Source organism: Geospiza fortis, unplaced genomic scaffold (assembly GCF_000277835.1).
Source record: "Geospiza fortis unplaced genomic scaffold, GeoFor_1.0 scaffold85, whole genome shotgun sequence".
NCBI lineage: Eukaryota > Metazoa > Chordata > Aves > Passeriformes > Thraupidae > Geospiza > Geospiza fortis.
The window spans coordinates 4,553,210-4,571,744 of NW_005054358.1; the positions used below are offsets into that span (position 1 = coordinate 4,553,210).

The following is an 18,535-nucleotide window of genomic DNA, read 5'->3' on the forward strand; positions in this document are numbered from 1 at the left end:
AAATCACTGGTCCCCACCGCCCCAGAGCACAGATTTTTCTTCTTTGCTGAGTTTCTCAGTGCCTGGTTCGTGTTGTGTAGGGACCAAATCCAAGAGATCTGCTGGTGATCTGACAGCAGCGCTGATGTGATTCCACCCAGGCTTCCAGCCTGCCCTCTGGCCAAGGATTCCAGCCTCAGCATTCCAGCCTCAGCATTCCTCTAGTGAAAATGAGCCAGGCTGGAATGAAAAAGTCCTGATTTTTGTGCCTTGGCTGTTAATATAAGGCACGGGTTTTTTTGTTTTATTTGGGTTTTTTTTTTGTTTTTTTTTTTTTTTTAATGTCCCAGAGCTCTTGTTTAGCCCCCAAACTGAGACTAGAGCGTGTCCTCCGTGCATAATGCATGCCCAGCTCTATCTACATTTTCCCTGCCATTGCCAAGATAAATCTTTTTCGTCTCCCACCATTGCTCACCATGCTCAGGGCTGGTGGGGTGTTTAGTGCTCCCCTCCAACACCAGTTCTCATTTCAAGTCTCTGCATATTTAAAGTTGTTGTGTTGTAAAATCAGGGGAAGAAACAAGTCCCCGTGAATAATTTACAACCTCAGCCAGGCAAAATTAAAAATATATTTTACCATCAAAGGTCTTTCTTATTTTGAATTTTCATGGATGTGAGTGGCAAGAAAAAGAGGAATGTCAATGGGAAAAAAGTAAACCAGCAAAAAAAACCCAAAATCTCTACTTGGCTGTCTTGGGCTCTGTAAAACACAGTCTTGAAAAGTGAATTCCTCAATAAAAAGCAGTTTGTCTTCACCCAGACTTCATTAAGGCCTGAAGAAAGCAGTCATTTGTGCTCTTCAGTGCTTGGAAACCTCCTTTCTCTCACCTTTCTTGCTGATGGGATGGACTTGTTTGGGTGCCTGGACTGGAAGAGCAGCCCAAGGATCTTTGAAGGACATCACCAAACTAGAGGCCACTGGACTTCAGGGGAACTGTGCCAATTTACCTACCTGCCTAATTTGTGCATGAATCATATGCCCACATCTAATCTCACCCCAGTGTCTGCAGCATGCTCTGGGAACAGACAGATGGCCAGAAATTCCTCAAAGTTCACTACAAACACAGCAATGTGGCAAGGCTGGAGGTGAGGTACATTAGAAGAAGAAACAACAACAAATTTTGAAGTAAAATTGAGCCTTTACCACTGCAGAGTCCTTCTCACAGATAGTTGTTCTTGGAAGAAAAGCATTTAAATGAAAGGAAGGCACACCCCAAAGGGGGAAGAGAACCATGAAAATAATACAGAGTGGAAAAAAGAACCAGGAGTAAACATCAATAGGAGCTGTTTGTTTTCACCCCTCCAGTGTTCAGCAGTAGCTACTCCAAATGTTCCTGCAGCACCACCAGCAGCGCCTGCTCAGGAGTTCATGGCCCTACAGGGCTCTCTCTGATGTCATCCCTGACACATTCTGTGCACACACAGACCTCTCTGCAGCCCTTGCATATACATTTTGAATTTTACTGAACTGCTGTTTTTCCAGAAGTCTGCTCCATGTTAATGCATTCAGCCTTCCGGCCATCTCTTCCCCTCTGTTCACGCTCCCTGCCCAACTCCTTGAACTCCCTTTTCCTGGAGCTCTTTAAAATTCCTCCAGTTCCAGCAAGAAAGGATGTTTCCCCCCCCCGCATTTGTTTTCGTCCTGTGAAAAAGAGGGATGGGCACGTTCTGTTGTGAAGCTGAGGGCAGTGGCGCAGGGCTGGCAGGACAGTGCCTCAGCTGAGGGACGTGTTTCTCCTGACACACGCATGGCCAGAGCAGCACGGGGGCACAGCTCCCACCTCACACTGAATTAATTTGCAAAGGTTCTTTGGGATGGTGTGACCGAGTTCACAGGGGTCTTAGGATGAGGGAAGAGATGAGGATCTGACTCCATGTTTCAGAAGGCTGATTTATTATTTTATGATATATATTACATTAAAACTGTACTAAAAGAATAGAAGAAAGGATTTCATCAGAAGGCTAGCTAAGAATAGAATAAGAAAAAATGATAACAAAGGCTTGTGGTTCAGACAGAGTCTGAGCCAGCTGACTGTGATTGGCCATTAATTAGAAACAACCACATGAGCCCAATCACAGATGCACCTGTTGCATTCCACAGCAGCAGATAATCATTGTTTACATTCTGTTCCTGAGGCCTCTCAGCTTCTCAGGAGGAAAAATCCTAAGGAAAGGATTTTTCATAAAAGATGTCTGCGACAGGAGGGGGAGCTGCAGCCTGCCCTGTGCCCCCACTGCTTTCAGAATCACAGGGTGGTTCAGACTGGAAAGGACCACAGTGGGGTATTTGGTTCAGCCTCCCTGCTCTACGGGTCATCCCAGAGCACATGGCACAGGACTGCATCCAGCTGGTTCTGGAATTTCTTCTGTGAGGAGACTCCACACCCTCTCTGGGTAATCTGTTCCAATCTTCCCAAGAAATTCTTCCTCACATTCAGCTGGAACTTCCAGGGCATCACTTTCTGCCTGTTCCTCTTGTCCTTGTGGCTGGCGCCACCAAGATGAGCCTGATCCATGCTCAAGGCACCCCCCTTTAGATAATTATACTCATTTATGAGGTCTCCCCTCAGTCATCTCTTCTGGAGACTGAACAGCCCCAGCTCCCTCAGCTTTCCTTTACAACAGATGCCTGTCATCCTGGGTTTTTTAAGTTCTTCTAAGCCTTCTGATGTTTACATTCTTGTAACGAACATTCTCATGCACTTTACGTAAATAACTCATTGTTTTGCCTTCTTTTATGGAGGAGGAGGAGAAATTTGATGGACTGTTGGCTTGTCCAGTGTCATTGGGGAGGTGGCACCGTCCCCCTCCAATCCACTGTCACTTTTGGAAATCTATAAACGTTGGAGTCAGAAATTAAACTTCCCTCTTTTTTACCTTGGAGAGTTGCGTGTCCGCGTCATTTTATTTCGTGTCCTAGACTGACAGATGCCCTGCTCCTCTCACCACTGCCACAGCCCTTGCTGTGCCAGACTGGACACACTTCCAGCACTGCCCAGTGCCTTCACCACCCTGTTGTGTTGTGATTTCAGGGTTAACCCCAGAACCCCGGATCCCTCCCTGATAATTCCCTCCCAGGTGTGTCAGTCACCTCTCCTTTCCACTCCCAGCACTGTCTGTCAGTCCTGGCATTCCAGAAGGCATCGAGTGATTGGCAGATTCACAGGATGCCCTCTCCCCCTGGGGGGCATTGGGCCATCCAGGTGTCCTTTGTCCCTTTGTCCCTCCCCTCCTGTCCCTGCTTGGTGGCTCCCTGCCCCTTCCCTGCCCCTCTCCCCGGGGTTCAAAGGAGCAGCAGCCACGGGCTCAGGGAGTTCTGTTGGAGCTGGTGCTGCATTCAGAGGCCTGTGGGCCAGAATAAAGCTCTGGATCCAAACCCTCCATCAGAACCGACTCCTTTCCTTCACCATCGCCTTAAAGCTTCTCCACAGAGGGAAACCTGAGGAGCAACCCCTGTTATGGGGGAAGCTCCATCCCAGCACCACCAGAGCTCCTGCAGGCCTGGACTTGTCTGCAGTGCCCAGAGCAGCACCCAGCCAGCCAAAAGTGTCTCTGGGGTGAAACACCACACACCAGCCAGCCCAAAGTGTCTGTGGGGGGAAACACCACACACCCAGCCGGCCAAAGTGTCTGTGGGGTGAAACACCACGCCCCCAGCCAGCCAAAAGTGTCTGTGGGGTGAAACACCACGCCCCCAGCCAGCCAAAAGTGTCTGTGGGGTGAAACACCACGCCCCCAGCCAGCCAAAAGTGTCTGTGGGGTGAAACACCACGCCCCCAGCCAGCCAAAAGTGTCTGTGGGGTGAAACACCACGCCCCCAGCCAGCCAAAAGTGTCTGTGGGGTGAAACACCACGCCCCCAGCCAGCCAAAAGTGTCTGTGGGGTGAAACACCACTATTTGGCTCAGCAGCAGGGCCAGACAAGCTCAGGCACGTCCCATCCAGCAATATTGGTAAATATTCCAATGCCACCCCCCAGAGCCAGCCTCAGGTGCCACCTACCTCCCAGGGTGGCAGAGATGAGGAGGTGGGTGCCGTACTTTTTGATGATGGTGTCAATGAACTGCTGCGTGGTGGGTCTCCTGCCCAGCAGGCGGATGCTCCTCTGGAACTCGGGCATCAGGGGCAGCGGGTTGTGGAGCAGGTCCCTCCTCTCGATGGCTGTGTTCCTCACCTTCCAACGGGCAAACTCCCTGTGCCACAACACAGGAAAACACAACAGGGGTCAGGCTCCCAGTCTGGAGGGGCAGGGAGAGTCACCAGAGGTAGGAGAGGAGGATGGAGAAGGGGCCAGTGCTGTTGGACACCCCCATGTGGATACACACATGAGGTCACGAGGCTGGACAGAGGGGAAGGGGACGAGAAGAGGAAAAGTGAGACATTACTGCATGATAACCATACACTACAAGGATTAGGCTGGTGAGGAGGTGCCCTTGTAGTCATCAGAGGTGTCTGTCAGAGAGCTGGACTGCCCTAAAAGAAAAGCAGGCTGGTCTTTTCACCCTCCCACACTTTGGGGTCTTTCACTTCTCCATAAAGCAGCAAATTCTGGTCTCTGTCAGCAAATGGTCTCGACCACAGATCTAGCCCAAACTGATCATTGTTATATCTTTGATGCCCACAAGCCTTCTTAGCACACTTTTGCAAAGCAAAGCTAAGTAAAATACATTTTCTCCAAACATCTTCATCTTTCAACACCGTATGGCAAAAGAGCATATTGGAAAACAATTTTTGAGATAAACAATGTAAAAGGAAGGATTCAGGTATAAGTCCAGGATGAAAGCGGAGGTTTTGTTCATGTTTCAGGAAAAGAAAACTAAAGTGATTCTCAAATCTATGCTTTTAAACTGAGAGCAACTGGGAAAAAAATAAAGTTAATGTTTGCAAAAGCAGTTCTTTATTGCAGATATCCATTTTGAAATGACACAGAGGGAAATGCCTAGAGAAAAGCTTGCACACCTGCAATCTAAAAATCAGGCCTCTGAAACATCACCAGCTGAGCACCTGAAAAATGAGAAACCTATTAATGTCTTTAAAAAAATACTGAGCAAAGCCTTCCTTAAAGGAGAGGATGTTATTTATACCCATTCTCCTACAATGCACCTGCTCTATCTTCAGCTATCTCCCAGACCATCAGCTCACAGGCTTCTCTGTCACTTTTCATCCACCTATTCCTGTAACTTGGGTTTAGGACAAATATTTTATTTAGATTATAGGTGTTGTGGTTTTATCCCAGCTGACAGCTCAGCCCCACAGAGCCACTCATTCCTCCTAGAGAGGAGGAGAGGCAGAAGGGTGAAAGTGAGAGAACTCATGAGTTGAGATAAACAGTTCAGCAGATAAAGCAAAAGCTGCACGGGCAAGCAAAGCCAAACAAGGAGTTCATTGCCCACTTCCCATCACAGTCCGGAGTTCAGCCATCTCCAGGGCTCCATCAGAGTGACTCGGGAAGACAAAATTCCTCACACTGCACATCCCCCTTTCCTCCTCCTTCCTCAGCCCTACAAGCTGAGCATGATGTCCCATGGTGTGGGACATCCCTGGGGTCAGCTGGGGTCAGCTGTCCAGGCTTTGTCCCCCCACAGCTCCTTGTGCATCCCAACCTCATCACTGGTGGGGTGGGATGAGAGGAAGCAGAGCCCTGACCTGTGAAAACTCTGCTCAGCACCACACCTGTGCTATCAGCACTGTTTCAGCAAAATCCAAAGCACAGCCCCATCCCAGCCTCTATGGAAAAAATTTAACATTATCCCAGTGTTACAGAAGAAATTTAATAACGGTGTTCTCTGGGAATAATCTTGTTTAGCATTAGTGTGGCTCAGCAGCAGCAGCTAAAGCAGAGCTGACCAAGAGTAAACTTCTTGGAGAAAATTAGTGCTGCTAATGAGGAACGAGCTGAATTCAGCAGAAACAAGTAGGATGAAGATAAGGACCAAGGAGACTGTTCCAAGAGAATGAAGTCACTTCAGAAGAAGGCCAGCCCCAGTAAAAACACTAAGAAGTTAAGGCACCACTGATCAGAATTAAGGATTTGGGCCTGGATTTGAGGGCTGGGTGATTAGATGGCACAGGTGTAATTCTGAGGCATGAACTTGGACAGGGGGCTCTCTGCAGGCACCCAGCTCACACTGTAACCCAGCAAAGACTAACTGGAAACCTTCAGGCAGACTTGGCACTCCCAGCAGGATCCTGGGTTAAAATCAGTCACTGTGGCTAGTTTGGAATAATCCAAAACACCCAGTCCAAACCAGGAATGACAACCCCTGGCCCTGAGGCAGCACTTCCCATCAGGGAGTGTCCTCCCAGCACAACAACCCCACCTGGCTGGCAGAGACCCTGACACACAGGCACATTCAGAGGCTCAGCTGCAAAGCCAGGAGCACAAAACAGATTTTTTCTGCCCAGGTTGATTCTATACTCGGTCCACTCTGCATGTGTTAGGTTATTTGACTTAATGTAATTATGCAGGTATTTATTTTGATTGTGCCCCTTCACAACACTCCAGCTGCCTGACAGCAGTTACAAAACAGCAAAGTGCCAGCTATTTACTTCAAAATATCTCCTTACACCTGAGCTAATGCCCCCTCTGTAGTTCCTTGCTTTCACAAGCCAAGTGAAAATGCCAAAACAAAACACACCTCCTACTACATCACAAGAGTCATTAGTGTCAAACCTCGCAATCTGAGGAAACATCCATCCTTCCTAGATAAACCTCAGTCAAAAGGCAAAAAACCCCTCCATACAACGGGTTCTTAACACAAAGAGTGATTGAAACAGATAATTTGCTCCCAAGTTGCCTGCAGATAATAAACACATCACCAATGCATTCCCTTTATGGAACAGAGGGTGTTCTCTGCTGTCCCAGAACTGTGTAAAAGTTGATTTTAATGATAGATAAAACTTAAAAAGTAAAGAAAAATAGCTTTTCTCTGACACCACAGAGAGGTTTCTCTGGTCATCCCAGATAGGAGTTTCAATCCCAGACCTTGCTCCACAAGGAAATCCCCTTTGAGGAAGGAATGGTCCCTCCAGCAGTTGCACTGCATGGGAAGAGGAAGAGCTGGATGCTCAAAGACAGGCAAGTTTTATAATAAATAAACAGACACACCCATGTTCCATCAGAAAGATCACAACCAGCAAGCATAGGAAGAATGCCAGCTGTGCTTCCTCTCCAAAGAGACAATTATTGCTTCCTGTAAAACTCAAGCACACATTCAGATTCCTGCTTCCTGCAGTATCCATAAAGTCAAGAGGGATCAGAGCACCCCAGAGCCAGCACATTTTCAGAAAGGGCTGAGGGAATGTTCCATGTTCCAATAAAGTACAGAGAGTTTGGTTTTGCTGCTTTGCAATAGATAATTTGGCAGCAAAGAGTTGAAATGTGCAGCTGGTCAGGCATTGATCCCTGCTCTCCTTTAGGGAAGCTGTGGCTGCCCCTGGATCCCTGGAAGTGCCCATGGACAGGGCTTGGAGCAGCCTGGGACAGTGGAAGGTGTCCCTGGCCATGGCAGGGGAGGGACTGGATGGGCTTTAAGGTCCCTTCTGACTCAAACCACTCCAGGATTCCATGAAATATCAGCACCCAGAGCCTGGGAGTGCCTCCATTCAGGGCAAACTGATGGGCAATGAAGGCAGGAAAGGAGAATGGCATATTGATAAATAATGTGTCCAAAGGGAAAGCGGGTTCATTTTCTACATCAGGTCCAACATCACCCTTTGACACCACTGCTTTTGGCAGGAGGCAAAAGCAGGAGTTTAAAAGGAATCACGGTCACATCTCCAGCCTTTCCTGCTGCCAAGGAACAATCCCAGTCCCCACTCATGCAGTAGAAGAGCCCTGAGCAGAATCCACCTCTAAAGCATGACAGTTGTCAGGACCCAGAACATCCCTCTGGCTGTCCTGAGCAGCCAAGACCCCTGCCAGGGGGCTCAGAGACCCTGGCACGGAGCCCAAAACACCTGTGGGTTTGATTGTGACCTGTGGAGTAAATTACCAACCTTATGTGAAGATCAGCAAGCCACAACAGTTTAAGTAGAATAATAGTGAAGTTATCATGGGGTGGAAAAGTAGATTTTGGGGTTTCTGGTATGGGGGTTCAGGGGGCAAGATGGAGGGATCTGGGTGTGTCCAGCCTTTCTCCTTCTTCTTCTTGGCCTCCATCTTCTGCTGTGATGTTGGCACTTTTGGATTGGTTTAGAGTAGAAGCTCACTGTCTAACACAGGTGATAGGTATTGGGAAGTAATTGTAAACATTGTACATGCAGTTTTTAGTATAAAGACATAACACTGCCCTGGGGGCAGGCAGAGTGCCTGGAACTGTCCTGCTGGATGGACCTCGGCAGGGCAGGAGAAAAACTTTTATAGATAAGGAACAATAAACAACCTTGAGAGTGAGAATTGAAGAGCTCTGATTCCTTCTTCAAGCGCCGGGCTGGGAAAAGAGACTTTCCAACTTTTCTTGGGGTCACTCTGACCAGCTAGAGAACCCGACAACAGTGAAGGAGACTTTTCCACCCAATTGTTATTGATGCCATCCCTCCCCAGGGCTTCCTGCTCCCAGGGCACATCAGCAGGTGAAAGCCCAGTTCTGCTCTGCTCTCCCTGTGCTTGGATGTGTGGCTTTCCCAGCTGACAAGAAAAGCTGAGCAAATATGTTATGATGAATAATTTATGCAACTAAGTTAGATGTTTATCTTCTGCTCATAGAATATCCATGAACCAGTTGCAATTCCCTCTAAGTTATGCATTATTTGAATTTACTTAGTGACATTTTTCAAGCTTTTTTATAGGTTTTACATAGCATTTGGCTGTTTTATCTCTTTGTGTGCTGTTGATTCATTGGGATTGGAAACAAAGGAAGGGAACACCAGTAGGGTCATCTGCTCCAACCTCAACAGTCAAACAAATGACATGGCCTTGTTAAGCACCCTTTTTAATATCCAAAAAATACATTTTTAAACTTGGCTCACTGAATTCCAATATTTTACATGGAAAGCAAACTTCTAATTCCAGCAATCTTCCATGCAACCTACAGAACCCTCTGCTGCAAGATGCACCTGAGGCCAAGATTATGGTACAGTTTTGGAAAATAGACTTAACATTAATAGCTATGGCTACTGAAATAATTTAGAATTATTGAGATCATAAAAAAAATTATATTTGCAGGGAACAGCATAGATCTGGCCTTAGGGAATGTTCCAGCCTGAAACTCTTGAAGTCTCTGAAGAAACACCTCCAAGAACAGGTTTTCTATTAGCTTTCAACTCTAGATTTAATTGCGTTTTCTGCAGAAGCAGAAAATCAACCAAAATGAATTCAGAGTGCTGGGTTAGGTAAGCAATACTCTTGTCTGTGTGTCACCACTGAACCCTTCCACCTGTGGCTCTTGGGAGGATTTACCAAGGCCTTGCATTTATGGATAATAGGAGGAAAAGGCACTGGAACCTTTCCTCACAAAACCATCCCGGGGTTGCCTTTCACTCCTCTCTGAGCCACCAGTGGCACCACTTGGGACACAAAGCTGAGGCCTCTACAGCTCCTGAGGCATTTTAAAAAGAGAAATATTGCCCTGTGCATCACTGCTTTTCCAGGTGAAGAAGTTTCAAAGACTGGTCTGGGATTAGGGGGCACCCCATGGTACGGTTGGGATTGGTACAGGTGGGATCAGTACAGAGTTTTCTGACCCTCAGGGGAAATCCCAAGCAAGGACCTGAATTTCTGCCAGCAGGGGAGCTTTGCATGGCTGTGGAAAGGTGAGAAACCTCTCAACAAGGAGGAGAAGGGTCAGCATCCCTAAGAGAGATGGGATAAGGAGAAACTCTTGACCCAAGGTCTGGGTAGTGGCGTGAGGCACTTGCTGGGGCTTTGTCTCAACAGGGCTGAGAGCCCAAGGGAATTTGGGCTGTGCCAGGAAATGCTTCCAGGCCAGCACAGGGCAGCTGCCCTCCAGAGAAAACACAAGGGAGCTTCTTTAAGGGCTGAAAGGGGCAGGAGGTGCTGAAGGGAGAAGGAGATGAGGGGGAAGAGAGATGAGGGATGAGGGGTGCAGTACTGCCTCAAGGAGGCACATGCACAGATTGAAGGCTTCCCTACCTGCAACAGCAAGGGGATACACCTTATTTGAATAGGGCTGAGGATGAGAAAACACTGCCGCTTCAAGCTGCATTAATGAGATTCCATCAAAGCCAGCATGTCAGGGGCAGAAGGAGCCACTAGGAATGTCTCAGTGCTCATTAGCACTACGACCCTCCAGGGAAACAGAAAAACAGGGAAAAAAACTACTGAAGAGGGAGGAAAAGTCAAAAGGCTGGAATAGGTACATCATGCAGGCCCACTCTGCACCATCAGAAAGGACAGCAGGATCCAAGGGCAGGAGCATCTCTGCACAGGGAGGGAAGTCTGAGGGAGAGGGGCCATCAGAGCAGATTAAATTCCAGCTCCATATGGCCAAGACAACGAAAGCATGTAAGTGAGGAAACAAGTTCAGCAGAGACCTTGAGGGCTGATGCTTGAAAAAAAAAAAAAAAGAAGAAGAAAAAAAAAAGAAATTAAATGTGTTAAATGATCAGGACAGTTTTAAAAAGAAAAAAAAAATAGCAGAGGAGGAAGGCACTGAACAAAGCCTAAGCAGAAGAGCCCAGCCCCTCCAGGTGCTGGATGTCCATCCTTCAGAGCATCCCACCAAGTGCACACTCAAACAGGAGCAGCCCCACCCCTCCCTGGGAACTGGGCAAGGACAAGGCACCAGCTCCTTTCTGCTCCATGGCTCTTTGCTTTTTAAATAAAATCTATCTTGGAAGTCACCCACTGCTCCCAAAGGTGATGGACCTTCCTGAAGGCAGCACCCTCTGCAGCAACAGCAGGACACAAAGATTATTTCATGCCCTCCCCTTGGGATATTGCCCACATAATTGACTGTGATGTCACCAGGACTCCCTGATGTCAGAGAGATGTTCCCTGGGATTTCGGTGTCTCTGCCCCTGTTTTCTTTCAAGCACTTCACTATCATTAAGAGAGACATTTTTGGACATGTCTGTGTGTACTGCAGACAAATATTAGTAGCTGTCAGAATGAGTGTGAACAAAACCAGACAGATTTTAAGCCTTGTCTGGTTGAGAAACAAGTGCTGTGTTAGCCCTAAATCTCCCAGAACCCTTCCAGATGCTCCTACAACAGAGCTCTTGGTTTGGGGGTTTTGTTTGGCTCTGCCTTTCCTTTTTCCAGCCCAATTGTCCCAGCCCCTGGCTGCACAGAGCCCTGATTATCTCCAGCCCTCAGGATGATGGCTCTTCCAGGTTCCTGTGAGCCCTGGATGCTGCAAACAAAGCCAAGGGACAGGGCTGAGCATGACAACAGCACCATAATGCTTATCTTGTTCTGCCAGATCGGGCTTTAGAGGAGCCTGTGCGGGGTATCTGTGATTATGGTGGGGTCAGTGATATTTCATTTCCAGTCTGTGCCCTCAAAATGCCAGACAGCCCCAGGCTGAGCAGTGCAATGTTCCTTCAGCACTTCCCTCTGCAGCTTGGCCTCTTCCCTATCTAGGCCAGCATGAAGAAGTCACTCTTCAAAGCTGAGCTTTTCAAAGGACCTGCAAGAATTAGTTTCCTGCGAGGGTTTGGCACTCATCCCCCCTAATCTATTTAAAAAACCTCCAGTCTGTAGATTTAAACTAGTTCCAAATTAGACAGAGGCTGAAACTCTGCCATGAAAGAGAGAAAAAAAAGAAACAAAAAAAACCCCTAAAAATTTCATTCCAGAGAAGTATGAAAAAGAAACCACTTAAGCTGAAAGTCCAACAGCATTTTGCATAACAACCAGGCAAGTAGACAGGCTCACTTATGACAGCTGGCAGGTGAATGAGATAAATAAATTGACTATTGATCTATTGATAAATGCTGTGCTGTCTGCAGCAGCTTTATTGCTATAAGGGCATTTACCTGACCAAGGGGAGGACAATCAGAGTTTGAATCATTCAGCAGAGTCCTGTGGCAGAAATTAAGCAATGCTGTGGGACCACTTCCTCCTCCACCTGGCCCCAAAGGACAAAGGAAGAATCTCCTGTTGCTTTTCCCCTTGGTCTGTCCTTTGGCCATGTGCTTGGTGTTGGCTGAGGGGTCTGAAACCTCAAATATTCCCCCTTTTTCTGGCAAGCAGTTCAGCCTGCTCCAGAGTTTTGTTTTCATCTCTCTAATCATTTTCTTAAAGATATTAAATTGTTACAGAGTTGAAAACTCTGAGGTTTATTTTTGGAGAGAGGGGGTGTGGGAGGTAAAAAAGGGGTCCAGAACCATATGACAGTTGCCAGAATCAAAATGAAATAAAATTACTTCAAAGTTAGAGGAATTTAATGTGACCTTGAAAGCCCCTTGGTAAACAGGACTGAATTAAAATCCAGTCAGACAAACACGATCCCAAATGTTGTGCTTGCTCTTAGGATAGGACAGCATTTGGGTCTCTTAGGAAGCAACATGGAATTGCTGGGTGCCCAAAAGATTGATTTGTTTAGAAAAAAACTGAAATAAATCAATGATTAGAGACTCAAAGCAGAGTGATTCAGCATAGGTAAGAACAAGTTAAAAGATAGGTCATTAAATTTGATCATTATTAAGTTTGTTTATTATTAAATGTGATCATGGCCAGGATGTGGCTGTAATTCTTAACTCTGACTTCAAATCCAAACACATGAAAACATGGCAGAGTAGGTTTCTACCCTTTCAGCTTCTTGGGACACCTCTAGGTAATGGATTTCTGCATCCTCATTAACACACAGTAACTTCTGAACTCCTTCAGCACAGCTGCCTTCCCCAGCCCTCAGTGGATCTGTTCCCAAGCCCCACCAGAACCAGCTGCTGCAATGCCCTTCCACCTCACCCATCAGTTCCAGTGCAAACAGCTCGCGGACATTCATCCCCCAGCTCTCCCTGTAAGGTTATTTGTGCAGATTTCCTTCCAGAAAACCCCATACCTTGAGCACAGACCTTTCCCAACACCAGCCTCCATCAGCATCAGCCACCCCACAGATGTGCTGGTGAGGGTTCCCACCGATAGTAAAAGATTTTAAAATCATAGAAAATTCAGAGCGTTAGAAAGAAAGTTAGGCTTGGGAAATGTTAAGGGTAGGCCCTGGGAAATGTTAGGCCTTGTGTTTGCTAGATCATGTGAAACTGCACCTGTGTAATCAGTCTGTGATAAATGATGTGATTGTTAGATGTGACGATTATTTAGTAATTAGATGTAATTATTGTTTAGTCATGAGAAGAATCATGAGAAACCATGTTAGGGGTTGAGAAATCCATGCTTGGATGAAATCAATGTATACAATAGAACAATGTAAGTTTAATAATTAAGTTATATAATGATAGAATATAAAACATGGCGGGTCAGGTTTGGGTCTGTGCCCCTGACACCCAGAGTTCTTAATAAAAGCACCTGCATAGAATCATTCCATGATTATGTGCTCCTGAATGCTAACACCATGAGTGCTGACACCATCTCAGCTGTTCCACACTGGGCTGGCAGTACCTCTGAGCCCCTGCAGTTCCCATGGGCTTGATGGGGGAAGCTGCTGGAAACAGCAGTGACATCTCTCCAAGAGCTCCCAGCATTGGTTGCACCACCACGGCTTAACAATCATTATTAAAAACAGCAAATGTCCAGATGTGGTTTATCAGGCTGCAGGGGAAGCTGTTCCAACAGGCTGCAGGGTGCTGTGCTCAGAGATGGACAGCACAGAGACACCCAGTCCTTCATTGTGAATTAGGATAAAAATCACAGGATGGGCAGCAGGAGCAATTCTCCCACTAAAATACCTGACATAGCCTAGAGAAACTCACCTGTGAATCAGGCATTTTGAGTTCTCTGCTTGCCAAAACAATGACACAAATATTATTTTTCATAGCAGGGCCTCCTGGATTCCTGTCTCTAGAAGTCTGACCCAGAATTCACAATCGAGCTGATCCTGGAATGTCAAGGAGCTGTCAAGAAGAAGCTTTCAAAGAACAGCACTTTTGGAGCAATGGATGGAAACATCTGAGTCATTCAAGGAATTTGAGGTATTATTGAGGAAAGCTGGGATAGCTGGCATGATTGCAGGTTCTCTTCTCCACACTTCTTTCAATTCCCTTCTTTGCACACAAATCCAGGGGGATGAGGGCAGAGATCAGCCAACAACAGCTTGGAAGTGAAGCCAAGACACAGGATGCTGAGACAAATAAGGCTGTATAGAAACATGTGGCACTGACAGAAAAAAGGTCCCAAACCATGCAGTGTTGTGCTGTACCAATTGGTTTGGGGGGGAAAGGGGGGAAACAAGAAAAAACTACGAATAACTCCAACAAAACAAAGAAAAAGCCAAACAAAACTAACACAACACACAAAAAGAACCCAACCAAAAAACCCCAAACCCAAAACAAACAATAAATCCACAAAAAACACCTGACAAACTAGACCTTTTCACGTTGATGTGTTTATTGGGACTCTTGTAGATTAAAGGATTACACCCTCAATGAAGTCCCTCCTCCTGTGGCTAAGTAGTACACGAGAATATTTAAATCTTTTGTAACCAAGTTTGCAATGGAAGACAGGCAGGGAGAGTTTAATTTATAAAGCAGACAAATCACCCAGGGGTGACTGGCCCATGTGAAGTCCTTGTGACCACATGGACCCTGTCAGCAAGCGGTGCTTACGCTGCCCCAAAATTCACCATGTGGGTTCAGAGCCTACCAGTGCTCCTAGGAGCACAACAGCACCAATCAAAGGCTGTAACAAGAACATAGTTTGGAAAAAATAATTTCATTAAATTACACTTGCTTTATTTCCTGAAGATAGACGTGTGTGTGGACCACAGGCTTTTTTCCTAATTTTAGCTGTAGCAAGCTGATAACCTCAGCCTGTGACACCACAGCCCCAAAGTTTGCTCTGTGCTTATCATGATTCACAGTTTGCTCAGATGAAAAACCTGAGAAATGTCCCCTTGAACCTTAATTCCTCACGTTGCAGATGAGGGTACCTGGCTGCTGCGCTGCCAGCAGCTTGAGCACAGCATTTGTCAATACTGGGAAAGTAATATCAGAAATTTAGCCTTGATTGCCCTTTTTCTCAAGAAAAAGCACCAAATTTTCTCCAACACAGCATGCAGCTATGCTTCAAAACTCGAGCTGTTGTTAGAAAATGGAGCTATCACCCCTCCTCCGGTCAGTTGTGCTGCTCACTTGGCAAAGGCTCAAATTCACTGATTTAGGAGGGGGAAAAAAAAGAACAGAAGATGATGTTTAAATACAAAGCTGCCCCTGCCTCCTCTACCCAGCTGAGCCCTCCTGGCAGAGCCACCTGGGCACAGCTGCCAGGCTTGTGGGCAGAGCAGGCAGCAATGGGAAAGTGTCCCCTGTCGCCCACCCCTGGGCCCTGAGTCATCCTCAGCTGATGGAGACACCACTGAGCACTCCAGGCAGGAGCTGGTGGGTGGCTGGGATGCCTGAAGGCCACCAGTTGGCAAAGTCACCTGTTCTCACCAGGGATCCTTCGCTGCAGGGCAGCTGAGGGGGGTTTTGTGCAGATAAAGTGCAGTGAGGAGGGTCCAGCCCATGCCCTGCCACACTTCAGGTGGAAAGGTGTGCTCCAGGCTGTCACAGACATCTTTTATGGAAAATCCTTTCCTTAGGACTTTTCCTCCTGAGAAGCTGAGAGGCCTCAGGAACAAAATGTAAACAATGGTTATCTGCTGCTGTGGAATGCAACAGGTGCATCTGTGATTGGCCCATGTTGGCTGTTTCTAATTAATGGCCAATCACAGCCCAGCTGGCTCAGACAGAGAGCAGAGCCACAAACCTTTGTTATCACTCCTTTCTATTCTATTCTTAGCTAGCCTTCTGATGAAATCCTTTCTTCTATTCTTTTAGTATAGTTTTAATGTAATATATATGATAAAATAATAAATCAGCCTTCTGAAACATGGAGTCAGATCCTCATCTCTTCCCCAATCCGAAAACCCCTGCGAACACAGTCACACCAGGCTGCACAAAGAAGATCTGCAGGGAAGAAAACTTGCAACAGGACAGGCAGACTAAGCACTGCCCGCTCACAAAGATCCAACAGATGGCCAACAGGCTCAAAATGGCACAGGGGATGGGATTATCCCGTATCCTCATAGCCTCATAGCCTCATACCCCCATATCCTCATATCCTCATACCCTCATCTCCTCATATCCTCTATCACCTCAACCATTGCAAGGGGCCTTGCAGGAAGCTTCTGGGAGAGGTAGGAGAGAGGTAGTGAACAAAAGCTGTGTTCAAGCAGTAAAACAAATCCAGGGTTCCCTCCCGCTTTGATCCTGCCACTTAATTTTCCTAGTGTTCGGACATTGTTTCCTCTGAGTTGGTTTAGGAGAAAACAGTGGTTCCTCCTCGTGGTCCCTCGGTTCTGTGCCTTCACCCTCAGAGCTGGGGTTCCACATCCCTTTGGTTTCCAAGCTGTGCTGTTCCACTCAGGCCACTGGCCAAGGGTTGCTTTTCAATATTCAAGCAGGAATACCCACAGTGGCTGTAAGCAGAGGATGTCCCCTCTCAGTATAGGATTCAGATGGTGACTGGGTCTGAAAGTACTAGCAAATAGCATAAGAGGTTAAGGGCTAAAAAAAATTAGGCTGCAGAGTATGGCTGCAGCAAAATTCAAGTCATACATAATCAGAGACATTTGTGCTTTGCTCAAGATTAAAAAAGAAAAAAAAGAGTCCCCAAAAGTCTATGACATTTCAGAATTACAGTAAAACTGAAGAAATTTTCTCTAGGAAAAAGGTGACCCATTTCCTCAGACTACATCCCTCTTTAGCAAAAAAACTGAACACAAGCTGTGAGAAAGCCTTGAATATTCCCTGGTTGCTCCAAAATCTCATTTCTACAAAAATCAGTTTTGATGTATTTAATTTTCATTCCTAGTCATGCCATTTCAAACTCAGGCATGTTTTGATGGAGGAAATAAAAAGACTGCAATAAAATAAAAATTCACAAACTCATGAAGAAAGGCAATCTCTTTGCATGCTGCAAAGTGGCCTGCAATGAAAAGATAACCATGCTTTTTATGCAACACTTCATAAAGAAAAAGCTTTATTTTTGTCCTGTCCTAGCTAGTGAACAGGGACTTGTGAATGCAAATGCTTTTGTTTCCTGGGATCTGTTTGTGAAGCTCTGAGGCACTTGGTTATTCAGGCACATGCTTGGCAATTTCCCCATCATGAGTCATGTTTTCTTTAGCTGTTATTTGTGACTTTGATATGTGGATCTCAAAGCACCTTTAAACAAATGTGTCGCTGTAGATGGAGAAGCTAAAGCAGCAGGAGATGAACAACTTTCCCAAAGAAGAGATCCAGAATATATCACAACCATGAAGAAAATCCACAGAGATGTAGAGACAGGGAAAAGTATTTCACCAGCAAGGACTAAAGTAGATGGTGCGGTCATGGCTGAAGTTGCTGCTCTGTTCTGCCTGCTCAGGGCTCAGTTCATCTCTGCCTCCACACCTCACTCAGGGTGCTGATGATGTGCAAACACAGCCCCACATCAGCTACAGAGAGCAGAAGCAGGGCCAGAACCACTAAATCATTAAACTTGGTAAAGACCTCCAAGACCATGCACTCCAACAACCACCCAGCAATGTGGTGGACATTAAAACTGCCATATCCACACAATTTTTGGACCTTCCAGGGATGGTAACTCCACAGCTTCCCTGAGCAGCCCTTCCAATGCTGTTCCACAATTCCTAATACCTAAAACATCCCCTGGTGCAACTTGAGGCCGTTTCCTCACATCCTGTCAGAAATACGGCTACTAAAAATCACCACTGAGCAGGTTTCCAAATCTCAGCCCTTTATGGAGGACACAAAGCCATGTGCAAGCTGTGGAGTGAGCGGGAGTCATGCCACAGGGAGGGTATTGGGCCTTCCAAAAGTGAGAGGAATCAGATGCACGTGCCTGGCCCTTGTCATCTCCCACACAGTGATGGGGGAATCCTTTGCTGAGTCTGGGTGGGAACTCCTGGAGGTTCTTCCCCTCTCTCCTGTGCTGCTCTTTTTCATGGCAGACTTCTTGGTTTGTGTTGAGTTAAAATACGGGATCCTTCTGAGGATGAAAATTCAGTCCGAGGGCATCAGATGCTGCAGAAAAGCTGAGGAGACACCCCAAGGTGTCCCTTCCTGTGGCAGAGGATTGGAACTGGGTGATCTTTAAGGGCTCTTCCAACCCAAACCATCATGGCATTCTATGGAAAACCTCCCCTCATGGCTGTCTCAGGAGGGGAGGATTGGGCAAGGTTAAATTATCAGATCCTATTCTAATTCCAGATACACACACACCTGAGTTAGGGATTATGTGCTATTGCACATCTGAGCCTCTGCTCCCAAAGAATGAACTGAACCCCAGAATTTAGAAGCACATGCATATGTATATATTTATCTACTGAGCAAAACAACAATATCTGCAATGCTTTTTATTTGCCTTCGTG

The 18,535-nt window shown here is 46.5% G+C and overlaps 1 protein-coding gene across 1 annotated transcript in view; it reads right to left on the minus strand.

The window, feature by feature from the left end:
- The window catches only part of BRINP1 (BMP/retinoic acid inducible neural specific 1), a 94,264-nt gene that overhangs the window by 26,618 nt on the left and 49,111 nt on the right, over nt 1–18,535 (minus strand). The window contains exon 3 of the mRNA XM_005423811.2: nt 4,041–4,231. Coding sequence (XP_005423868.1) covers nt 4,041–4,231 — 191 coding nt within the window. The remainder of the gene's footprint in view (nt 1–4,040; nt 4,232–18,535) is intronic.